This window comes from Etheostoma cragini, chromosome 2 (genome assembly GCF_013103735.1).
Source record: "Etheostoma cragini isolate CJK2018 chromosome 2, CSU_Ecrag_1.0, whole genome shotgun sequence".
Classification (NCBI taxonomy): Eukaryota; Metazoa; Chordata; class Actinopteri; order Perciformes; family Percidae; genus Etheostoma; species Etheostoma cragini.
The window spans coordinates 18,430,301-18,442,798 of NC_048408.1; the positions used below are offsets into that span (position 1 = coordinate 18,430,301).

General features: G+C 39.9%; 2 protein-coding genes across 3 annotated transcripts in view; both read left to right on the top strand.

Moving 5' to 3' along the window:
* Positions 1–4,965, top strand: part of rhot1b (ras homolog family member T1) — a 12,929-nt gene extending 7,964 nt beyond the window's left edge. Inside the window, exons 14-20 of one of the 2 annotated variants that reach the window (XM_034897659.1) lie at positions 134–234; positions 562–692; positions 934–1,017; positions 2,102–2,224; positions 2,310–2,512; positions 3,847–3,969; positions 4,715–4,965. In XM_034897659.1, coding sequence (XP_034753550.1) covers positions 134–234; positions 562–692; positions 934–1,017; positions 2,102–2,224; positions 2,310–2,512; positions 3,847–3,969; positions 4,715–4,832 — 883 coding nt within the window. In that variant the 3' untranslated portion in view covers positions 4,833–4,965. The remainder of the gene's footprint in view (positions 1–133; positions 235–561; positions 693–933; positions 1,018–2,101; positions 2,225–2,309; positions 2,513–3,846; positions 3,970–4,714) is intronic. The other variant, XM_034897667.1, reaches the window with a different exon arrangement.
* Positions 4,966–11,329: 6,364 nt separating this feature from the next.
* rhbdl3 (rhomboid, veinlet-like 3 (Drosophila)) overlaps positions 11,330–12,498 on the top strand; it is a 50,284-nt gene continuing 49,115 nt past the window's right edge. Inside the window, exon 1 of the mRNA XM_034889271.1 lies at positions 11,330–12,327. Coding sequence (XP_034745162.1) covers positions 12,208–12,327 — 120 coding nt within the window. The 5' untranslated portion in view covers positions 11,330–12,207. The remainder of the gene's footprint in view (positions 12,328–12,498) is intronic.

Genomic DNA, 12,498 nt, shown 5'->3' on the forward strand with positions numbered 1-12,498 from the left:
TATATATATATATATATATGTGTGTATATGTGTATGTGTATATATATATATATGTATATGTGTATATATATGGAACAACACAATATCCCAATTAAAGCCAAAAGAGAAAACAATGTTACTGACATTTGTTCAGGTTAACAACATATTTGGATGTCCAACGATGCCTGGAATATTTGGGTTACCTTGGCTACTCAATAATTGCTGAGCAGGAGTCCCAAGCAGCAGGAATTACAGGTGAATAAAACCATCACATCTGCTTTTACATATATTTATATTAAATCATGAGTCGATATAACAGTTTGTTGTAATATCACAAATAAAGTAATTCAGAGATTATAATATTTGAGTCATTAGTATTTTTAAGCCAGTATCATAAGCTGATCGGAAGTTGTTTTATACTTCATAGAATTTACTGAACAGTCAGTAATCCCATCAGTAAATCAACACCATACAACTTTTGGACAGTTGAAGCAGCAGTTCTTCTTAATGTTGTCGCTGACTGACTGCAGGCCTGTCTGAACTGATGCTCTGATACCCCTGTATTGTTTGTCCCCTCTGCAGTGACCAGAGATAAGAAGATTGACCTGCAAAAGAAGCAGACTCAGCGCAGCGTCTTCCGCTGTAATGTCTTTGGAGACATTGGCAGCGGCAAGAGTGGCTTCCTTCAAGCCTTCCTGGGTAGAAACCTCATGGTAAACAAAAATAAGCACCATTAATGACACATTTTAACGGATACTTAGCTCAAATATTTCACAATGATCCAGAATTAAATGAAACCTATTACACGTACTATCACAACACACTTCTTATTCTTGCATATATGGGAGAGTATCATTATAGACAGACAAACATTTTCCCTTTGATGCTTTCAATTATAGTTTACAGTTTCATATCCTGATCTGCTTTAACATGATGTTTCTTCTCTTCTCTTAGTGTCAAAAATCAATTCGAGATGAACACAGATCCTACTATGCCATCAGCACAACCTATGTTTATGGCCAGGAGAAATACCTTCTTGTGAGTTTCAAAGATATCTCTACTATTTAGGGTATACAGTATACTTGAATTACTATAATAATTTTTTGCAGGTATGACTGAAAAAATGTTGTTTAAAAACCCTTTTAAAAAAACAAAACAAGTCAATAATTCTAATAATTTTTGACAAATTCTGTGTGTGCAACAATATATTTTCACAATATGTTTTATAATATTTTATGCTGTTCACATGAAAGACATTCATGTCATTCAGCTGACGGTTTTTATCCAGTGCAACTTAAAATACGTATATATCAGAGGCTGCACACCTCTGGAGCAACTAGGGGTTAAGTGGCTTGCTCAGGGACACATTGGTTGATGTATCACAGTGGAAATCAAATTCAGATCTCCCACACCAAAGGCATGTGTCATATCCACTGCGCCAGGTTAGTGGTCAACTGTGAACCATCCTGAGGTTGGCTGTGCTTACACGTACCTGGCTGTTTATATAAGCTTCTTATCATCTTCACCCAATGCCTTTTGTCAAGCAAGCCTTTCTACTTGCTTAACAAAAGCATTTGCATTGCACCACTCACTTGTAACCACACATGCACAGCCTATAATGCTAGCCATAGTTTAACAGAGTATAAGTTCTACAGACAATACATCTACTGCAATCTTTTTTGTCGGCACTTGTTTGTCTTGAAGATGATTTCACACAGGCACTCCCTCTGTGCTGTCATCCGCAATGAAACCCGTTGCAGAACAGTGACTCTGCTTCTGTTGTCACTCCTAGGCAATTGGAGCAAAACTGTGGTGCTAATGCTCCTGCGTGGTTCAATCTTTAGCCACTGTGACTGTATCCGTAAAACAGCAGCATGTGCTTCTCTTCATTGAAAATCCTCAACAGAAGACTGCTTTGTTACATTATTGCATTTGAATTTCTGACAAGATATGAAATCCGCAGTAAACCATATAATTACATCCAAGCCAACAGCATGCACTCAACTGTGATTGCTGACTGAGCTAAACTGTGTAAACCGGCAGTTCTTTCCACCATCCATTAATGCCAGAAAAACCCAGCAGTGTTGTTCTAACTCTCTCCCCTCCTTTGCTCCTCTACCAGCTTCATGAAGTGTTCCCTGACTTTGACTATCTGTCCGATGCTGATCTCGTCTGTGACATCGTCTGCCTGGTCTATGATGTCAGCAACCCTTACTCCTTTGAATACTGCACCAAAGTCTTTAAGGTAAAAAGGGTGTAACTGCAGTATTGTTAAAAGACAAATAACACCGGAACCACGGTCATTCATCGCCGTCTCTTTCCTTACTCAGCAATACTTCATGGACAGCAAGATTCCATGTATGATGATAGCAGCGAAGTCAGACCTGCCAGAGATCAAACAGATTTGTGGCTGCAGTCCTTTGGAGTTCTGTAGGCGGCACAAGATGCCGCCTCCCCAGTCCTTCACATGTAACACTGCAGCAGCACCCAGCAGAGACATCTACACCAAACTTACCACTATGGCCATGCACCCGTAAGTATGGAGACACTTGATCTAGATTTGTTAAACTTTGTTACATTTTTGCACATAGGTGCCCCAAATGGTAGCAGGGTCAACTAATTTTGAGGACTTCACTGCTAAGAAGTCATGCAAGTTATGTGTTTTATTTGGAGCTGAAATTCAAACCCACCCAGCTTCTGTTCACTTTAAGTAAAGGACGTTTTCTATTTCTGTATGAAAGCATATGACACCTGAAGTTTAGCCATTCTCTGTTTATCTCATGATATGGCAAATTAAAGAAGGCCTTTGTTTTATAATAGACTATGTAGTAGATTACTTGATGTGCATGAGTGCTTGTTTGCTGTTAAACAGACAGGGTTGTCTTTTGTGGGGGGGGGGGGCTTTTTATGGTTATTATACCTAAAGACAGGAACAGGGGAGAGAAAGGAGGAATGACATGCAGCAAAGGCCCACGGGGTCAGAATCAAACCCTTGTCGCTGTGGTAACGACTGAGCCTTAGTACATGGGACACATGCTTAACCAAGTGATCTAACATGGCGGCCCGTTGGGTCATATTTGGCAGTGGAGCCTGTGTGAAACAGGTTGAATAGATGGATGCCTTTTTTTCTTTTGCAGTCCACCTTATCTGTTAGTTTACAAAGCCCTACTGTGTGTTCTGTCTGGGACTTTACTTCACGCCTCAGGATAAACCCGCTCCCAGGGGGGATGCTCCCACTTTCTGCAGGTGTCAGTATTAGAAATGATGCACTTCAGTCTAAAATAATGTACTTCACTGCTCTCTGAACATGTTGCTTTCTAGTCTGATGCTCCATTGATTTGCACTGCAGGTAAATGGGGTTCCCTGCTGAGCAGTAATGTTGATCTCTCCCAGAAGTTAACACTCCTGCTGTCAGTCAAGATGCAGTGTGCTGTCAACACACAGTGCCGCTCTGCACATCACACAGTTACACAATGACATACACCAGACCAGCCCTTATTGAATCCACAGCCTAGTCAACTACTATTCTAAGATTCACAATGTACTTTAATTTAAACAAATATTTTTATTACATCCTTGTAGTGGGAAAAGAGTTTTTACACTGTTTAAGATGGCTGTGATATGTTGATGAATCACTGTCATCATTTCTGACAGCATCACAACAATGATCAGTTGGAGTCCACATAACATAATAATGTGCTATTATCAATCTGAAATGTATTGTGTCTCTCAGGTGATGAGCCGCACTCAACTACTTATTTCATGGTGGTGGCATCTTCTATCGCTATCTTCTTTATCTTGTGTGTTTTATATATATATATATATAAACTGCATGTTGGTGTTTGTCTTCCCTATATCTCTCCTCAGCCATGCCCGGCTGCGCTGCATGTGCACTTGTAACCGGTGCACCTTCTGCTTGTGTCAAAACTTCCTCAACTCTGAGCTGCTGCAGACGGTCAGGGCCAAACTCTACGCTGTTGTACTCATAAGGTTCTTTTTACCTTTTACAACCCTCTTTACCTCTGCTCACTTCTCAGATTTGTCGCCACTGTCACCTCAAGCTTGTCCCGTTTATTCTCCTTATTTTTTTGCTTGCCACTTTTTTTGCCAAGTTCTTGTATTTTATGCAGAGATTTCCCAGAAATTAGAATTGAATGAAAGTGTCAATCACTCACAATTTCTACATCATCATTTCCTGCGACAATTTATTCTTACCACTTGTTTCATGCTGTCAGTCCTCTTGCTTTTATCATTTTCTATCCAAAAAAAACAACTCACTCTTCATTTTCTTTCTTCTTCTTTGATATTGCTTGTGAGCTTCCTGTACACAGTAGAACAGCAGGATTTAAAGCATCTCCTTCTTCTATTCTCATCTCAGTCCCATTGTCATTTGGTTGGAGACAACTTCCTTGATTTCGTCTTGTTTGCTCATGTCACTGTGCCTCAGCCGTCTCATCTAACAGAGATGTCATAGCTAATTTCTTGTCTTGTTGTCTCATGTCATAACTATAATCCTGCATGTCCCTCATCTGTTTGACTGGCTTTTTTCAGCATATACAGTATATCCATGTTTTTACACCCCATGTTCTCTCATTTTATCCCTATTTTCTTTAGTTCCATGCTATTTATTTTCACATCATCCTTCTCAGCAACACTCCATCTCTTTACTGTCCTTCCCTTCATCCTGTCTATATATTGATCTCTTTCTCTGGGCCACCTTTTCTCTGTTTAATAGACATGTAAGCCAAGCAGACCTGAAGAGCTCGACCTTCTGGCTGAAAGCGAGTGTCGGGGCCACGGTGTTTGCCGTGCTGGGCTTTGCCATGTACAGAGTGCTGCTGAAACAACGGTGATCCTCGGACACCTGGGTCCAACCCTCTTCACCCCATGGTACATAAAGAGATATATAGAGTCACACTGTTAGGCTCTCCCACTTGCATTTAGGGAATTGTCTATTTCAAATCTGTCCTGTTTTGTTTTGGCAGGAAAGAAAAATGAATGGAAGCTTACCTTAGCATTTTTGCATTTTCATTCCACTGTAAATTTCTCTTCCAGGCAATAAAAAGAGAAAAATATTTAAATTTTGTACCAAAATTGCTAATTTGCTTAATCTGTTTGTTTGCAAGTTTTTGCAAAGTAATTGATCTATATTTATAATAAAATGAGAATGAGGGTAAGCCACTAATAAGCCCAAGTGAGTTACTCAAATAGCTATTTTTGGTTGCTTGCTTATTGAATGGAACAACTTTCTGTCAGTTGTGATGTCAATAACATTGATGCTTTTATTAGACTAAACTATATGTATATAGTGTATATAATATAGTAGACTGTACATTTGTTTGTCATTGTCTAACTTACGCACACAATTCTGAATGCAAAGGTATTAGCTTGAGTGTCTGGTTATGAACTTACACAAACATTAGCATTGATATGCACATTGACAGAAATTGGTTTGCCTTTTAGGGCCAAACGCTTGGAAGTAAACTTTTCTAATGTTTGTACATTGCAGCAGGTCAGTTTTTGATCTGTGGATGTTAATATGGGTCTGCTGCTCTCTCTCATGTCTTCTGATGTTGGTCACTGAATTTGTCAGCTCATGCGTGTGTTACTGTGCTAAGATATTTGAAAACAACACTTTACAGCCACTCTGTATATTTTGAATTTGCATGCTTCAGAATTTCTGACCACATTCCAGTGTATTAAGACTTACTGTACAAAAGAATTACCACGCCAACTTATTCACATTGCTTTCCATCATCCAGGGATAATAGCAGTGACGTATTGACAGAGAAAGCTGAACAGAGAGTAAAAATAGTAAAGTTTGATGTTTGAAGACGTGTGGCCCCAGATGTTGATTTCCTTGCAATTGCACAACTGCTTGCCCCCATGTACTGTTTGATGTATTCACTTAAGGTTGTTATATTTTTCTGCGTCGAATCGACGGCGTACCCCTACAGGCCCCACTGCGTCACCGCAAACTCCTCTCCAAGGCCGCTGCCGTAGCTCGATGTGCACCTCCAAAAATTAGTAACTTTGCATCTGCGACACAGACTGCAGGGACTGTGTTTGGTCATAGTCTGCGTTTCAAACAGCCTACTGTGGGGGGTAGCAAAATGCTAGTTCACTGACACAAGCTTTGCAAATAAACTCAGACATTTTTTGGTTACAATGACGTGGTTATCCGTTTGTAAAGTGTGTATATGTCAGTACATTTTGAAATTAGCACATAACATAAACTGGCTGGCAGACACCTCCCAAATAACCTCAGACTCATTTTCTGGTTACAGTAACTAGATCAATGGATTTTACTGCGTATATTTCTTTTTACAAAAAATAAGCATGAAAATGCAAAACCAATACGATTTTTTTACCACGGCAGTCTATTTAGTTTGCCATTCTGAGTACTGTTTCAATGGTGAGCGACACAGGCAAAACTCCCTTGCGTTATGGCGGTGAAATGCCCTGCTATGCAAAGCAACCCCCGACGCAGAACTCCAAAAGGGTCACAACACCGTAGGAGCGATGGCGTAGCTACAGCGTGGAGTTGACGCAGAAGCGTAAAACAGCCTTTAGCCCTACCTTTTCAAAAGTTTACAATAAATAAATATCTCCATTACATCTGGTGTAATGCAATTTCTTTTCAGTTTCTAAGAAATTTTAAGATTTTGCCAAGTAATTGCAAGCTTTTGTGTAAACAAATGATGGGAATTTGATTCTTTTGTGTATTTCTGAAGAGCTGTCGGGCAGTGACAAATCATGGTTGCTTGCAATGAATATGATGCAGACAGTATTCTTCAATTATTGAAGAGGAAACTGTCAATTATTTGTGACCATTAGAGCTTTATTATTATGTTTTTATTTCTGATATCCCACCAGATCGTTTGTTTTGTCATGTTGTCAGATAATGATAAAAATAATACAATTTTTTTTATATAGTGCTTTACATGGTACTCAACTACACTTTACAGTAAATCTAGCACATTATATATACATACATATATATGTTCATGCATATACTGTATATTGCTGCATGTATATAATGTATGTGTATACATAGATGTACTGTATATATGTGTATATTTATTTATTTGATTAGGACATTGCACATTAATCAACATTTCTGTATATACACCCGTGTTATAGATAGATAGATAGTAAGGAACAAGCATGTAATGATTTGAGAAATGAGAACATGATTTACTAAGACACCAGAGGGCAGCATTACTTTAAAAAAAGAAAAGAACTTGTCATCAAATTGAGTGGCTGCCATTTAATTTATTTGGCTGTGATACCTGGGTGTAATGTTTTGAAAAGGTTCTACTCTAATCTGTTTATGAAATAAGATAAGTACACCAGCTTCCATAATGAGGCAGTCTGTGAGAGGGGAGATGGACCAGGGTCAGATCAGGAGTGAGGTGAGTCTTTTCAGTATATAGGAAGAGCTGCATAAGGCAACTTGGACAATATAATATATTTATGGCTCAAATATAAAGAATTATGTTATTGCATTATTCTTCCAGCACAACAAAGATATAATCAAGCTATTACCTCAACTTACAAAACCTTTTTTGCTCCTAAACTTCTCTCCCCAGATAAATGCCTCTCATTCAGTACAGTAAAATTCAATTTATTAACAACTCATTCATCTTATCCCTCCATAAATTTCACAGCACTCAGTTGTTTTTTTATATTTGGCTATTCATTGATACAACCCACATTGTGGTGGGGATGGCGTTCAAAGCATGTTTAAACTAATAGAAAATCAAGTCATGTAGTTGATTTAAATTTGGAACACCTTCAAGCCCAGTACCTATTTTGCCTCAAAACGTGTTCCACGAAAAACATGTCAGTCGTTTGTTAGTTTTTTCGAGCACAGTAGTCTGGAGGAGCTTCAGTTGACCCCAATGGGCTAAATATAGACAATGTCAAATCAAGAAGCACTGCCTTTGGACATCTAGAGCTAAATTTGCTGGTACATCTGCTTTGTCGGGACATTTAAAGCACCACTGGTTCTTACTAATAAGTATCTGTAATTATGTGAGACAGTCCAACACTGTACTACATGAGAACTCTTATTCACCATAAATATGAAGTGCCTGAAGTGTGCATTCTGGTGACACCAGTAATTAGTTTTTACACAAAGAAGACAGTAAGCCTTTCCTGAGCGCAGGGTTTCCCAACCATGGGTACTTGTACCTCAGAGGGTACTCCTGCAGTTGTCATGTGTTTACAGTGTACTATACACATATTGCATCAGTTGTGACTGGGAGTGTAGCAACATTTTCTATGGGCCCCTCCCCGCATCCACAGCTATTCCTTTAAGCATCTTTTTGGGCCCTCCTCACATGAGGGCCCGGGGTACTCAGTCCCCTTTTCCCCCCAGTCCATTGTCCCTGGCTGTGACACCTATATTCCACTGTTCCAGTTGTGGGTGCAGGAAAAGTAGCGAGCCGAGAAGTTGAAACAGTTTGTTAAAAGTGTTGAATTAAGAGTAGAAATCGGCGGCAAACTGTAAAAGATAAGAAGTGTAGTGGATAAATGATTGAAATGTTAGCTTAGCCAAAAGTAAACAGTTCAAATTGTTGTTGTTGCTGTGCCTATGTGTTTTATCTGTTTTTCTATATGTAGGTTTTCTTTAAATGCCATCAACCTGTCAGGGACTGCAAATGGAAATTGCCTTGCTTCACCAAGTGGTGATGTTAATGAATGTGCATTATCCCTTCTTAAAGTATCAAAATGCTCAATTCACAGGGAAGAAACATAAAGCATGTAAACATGTTCTAGTGAATACCCCGAATACAAGTAGGAACCTGGAAATTACCATAATATATCCCCATTAAAATTAAAACACATAAACACATTTGAAACATTGCTAATATTGTTAATAAACTAGAATTTATAAGTAAGGGTATGTGGGGGTACATCAGACAGAAATGGTTGGGAACCACTGGCTTAGAGAACAGCTGGTGACTGCTTACAGCTTCGAGTGATACTCTTGTCAAAAAATAGAATACTCCCCAGCTGTTAATTTATGCATGAGCTAAGTTCTTCCAAATAGCAGGTGTTTTTCTTGCTGTATATCTTGTCTCTTTCGCTTCTTTCTGTTCACACTCCCTTCCCTCACCTGCCTCTCGTGTCACAGCTCTTCAGATGACGTTAGCACAAGAGTTGTGAAAACAGCCACTGCAAAGCTTATTTGGTCCAATTAGCTGCTTTTAATGAAAATTCCCATTGGTGCCTGTAGCTAACATGACAATAAGAATATAATCTATCCTAGAGAGACTGTGACATAGTGCATTTATTAATTGATGTACCTACCTATCATTTGTGTCATTATGGGGCCCAAATAATACATTTTCATTTAAAGTTGTAGATTCTGATTAGGTCATAAGTTTATGGAAATGAGATAGACATTACAGACAGACAGTCTGAGACAGACAGTATCTCTTTAGCTTTCCTTTTCTCTCCAGATTACTAGCTGTCGTAGGCTACATCTGATTTTTATTGTGACAATTTAGCTCCTTACTACTGATGTGATGTGAAATAACCCATTATGGCACATTATGTTCTATTATGTCCATATTAAGTGCAATATCACCGACATAATCATGATTCTGTATTAGCCACGTACTTTCACACTATACCTCAGATCTGATACTGTACATATCCAACCCTACCGGTAAACTGTTTATATTTTTATGATCCACTGGTGACCTGATTTTGGCTTTGGATAGATTCTAGTTTTTCACCTTATGTTCAGAGTTTTATATTTGCACTCTTACCACTTTGTCTTGAGACTGCTGTACATCAATTTCCTTCAAGATGAATAAGTCTTATTGTATCCATGTACTGGCATTGTCTGCACACATTATGTGAAAGGTTAAAGTAAACTGTTTTAGAGTTGTTGACATTTTTTTGAATTCTGGATGAGACTATAATAAAATATCCCATGAAAACATATTTCCTATCCAAGAAAGATTGCAGAAAAAAACAAAATCTCAACAGGTTTGCAAATCTCTGACCATGGATACAGGATGGCTCTTGAGTCTTTTCTAAACAACATATTAGACTTCAACTTTAACCCAGCATTGCTGTGTAGGAGTTGGGAAAATACCCTTAGGGTTAAAAATATCAACTTTTATTATATTGTTTCCACGGCAATGCTATCACATACCATACCTTGGGGAGTTTCACTACAAAAATAATCATCAACCTACACACTGCAGACACCACCGCCATCACATAATTTCTCTTCACATGACTTCCACCCCACTATTAGTTTTGTTTGATGTCTCTGTAGGTAATAGGCAGGTGTTTGTCTGAAATGGGGCCCGGACATTTGGGTGTGTAGCACCAGCAGACCTTGGACAATCCCTTCTTTCTGAGCCTTTGAGCAATTCAACTGTGTACTGTTTTTGTGGGACACAATGAATTAGTATATATAACACGAGATAAGATTGCATGTGAATGAACCCTGTTGAGACATTTCTAAAGAGAAAAAAATATTGTTCCCTTTATGCCATCTTTCTTATAATGCATCCTCTATAAAGCAAATTTTAGGTTGTAACTGATCCTTTGGTCTGTAGTCTTTATCTTCCTTCACACTGACCCTTGGCTGTTTCATTTGTTAGGAAGACCACTCCCATGGACCATGAGACCATTTAACAGTAATAGGACTACATCCTTTCTTAGAGTTAGCTAACAATGTTAACATTTACATTATATTATATATTATATATATATGATTATTTTAAAAAGCATATTTAGTGTTTTATTAAAACGAATCTTGAACATGATAGCTTATTAGAAAGTGAGAAACTAATATTTATTTATTAATGGATAGCCTAACAAACAGTTATAACAACCAGAAAAGATAAACCAATGTGACTTGTGACGTGAATGGCGTCTAACTGTTCTGCAACACAATGTTGATTTATTTAGTAAACCCTAAATGGTTCCTTATTAAAAAGTAGGGTAGTCTACCTAATAAGGTTTCAGTATTGAAAACTAGACTAGTCTCGTCAGTTACCATTTAATTACAGCCTACAACTACAACATTTCAACAGCATGCACAAACGAACCACAACCCATGCACCAGTGACGGCCAGCTGTTCAGCCAGGGATCCGAAGTTCCTTGAAACCCCGGAACGAGAGTGGCAGGTGATCCCTCAGCGCCAGTCTGGTCTCCCTGCTTCCCCTATCCTCTCTCTTCACCCCTACCTTCTCTTTTCATCTCTCTCTCTCTCTCTCTCTCTCTCTCTCTCTCTCTCTGTGTGTGTGTGCTTGTTTAACTACATTAGTGGGGCCCAACAACCAGGAATACAGTAAGCCTATAGGCTACTTGTGGGGTCCGGACTGTGTTTGTGGCGGTCGGTGTGCTACTCCCCCTCTCTGAGGCTTCCCGTCTCTACGCGGGGGACAAAGCAGACGGCTGTCCCCGTGCTGCGCCGCAGACCGGCATGAAAGCAGCTTGCCAAGTATCATGACGCACCAAAATATGAGGCACTGACTTGGACTTCTCTTCTCTTGAGTCTACCATGTGGCAGCGCCCACGCTGTTTAAGCTGAGTTTCAGCGGCTCCCCCGGAATGGAGCAGCCGTACAAGACTTGTGTGTCATCCAGTCCGGTTTGTCATCTCTGCCCTACGTTTCGTGTTGTTGTCAGTGTTTGGTGATGTCATTGTTCTCTTTCGGATGGATCTGTACTCTGTCGCTGCTGCCTCGCATCTCTCGAAGTGAGAACTCGCTCTGCAAATGTGCGTCCCCAAATTCACAAACTTGGACCGCTGCCTCTGTTCGCGGCGAGCGAAATCCAGGCTCGTCTCCTGCGCTCCAAACCTCTGTCACTGCACGATGTGGTGGACGGTGGTGTGACACCGCAAAGGGACAGCCAGAACTATCGCTAAACTATAGCAAAATCAACTTTTGCTCTGCTGATGAAGATTTGTTTGCCCGGTCCATGTGGAAGTGCTCTGGGAGTAACTGAGTAGGCTATCAATTAAAAAGTACTACGTCTTTAAGTTATAGGTGTCAATCATTTCAATTTACTCATCTGACCGTCCAAAGTCAAATTGCAAAGGATGCGAAGGCGAGCATGATGCTCTGATTTCATACCTTCTGTTGTTGCTAACGCACAAAGGGAGCGACATTGGATTATAAACTATGTGGAGTGATTCCTGAGGATTGAGTCGCTGCTCTCCACGGGTGTCTGGAGCAGAGCAGCCCGAGGATGACGGGAGTAACCCGGGAGGCGCCTGTGAACGCCTCTCCGGCGGTTGCGTCAAACGCGGAGGGCGAGGAGATTGAGGTTTTGGAAAGCACCGACGTCCTCCCAGTGGCTCCAGAGGACGTAAGTCTACACACAATACAGGGAGACCTCGAGTGCATATGAACACTGTTACTCTTTCACGTTTTAACAACCAATTAAGGACCTCCACTTTCCTTTGTGTAGTGATTTTGGAACCAGGTAAGTTTCCAGAACAAACTGGAGCAGGAGGCCACGTAAAAAATAGAAAATGTA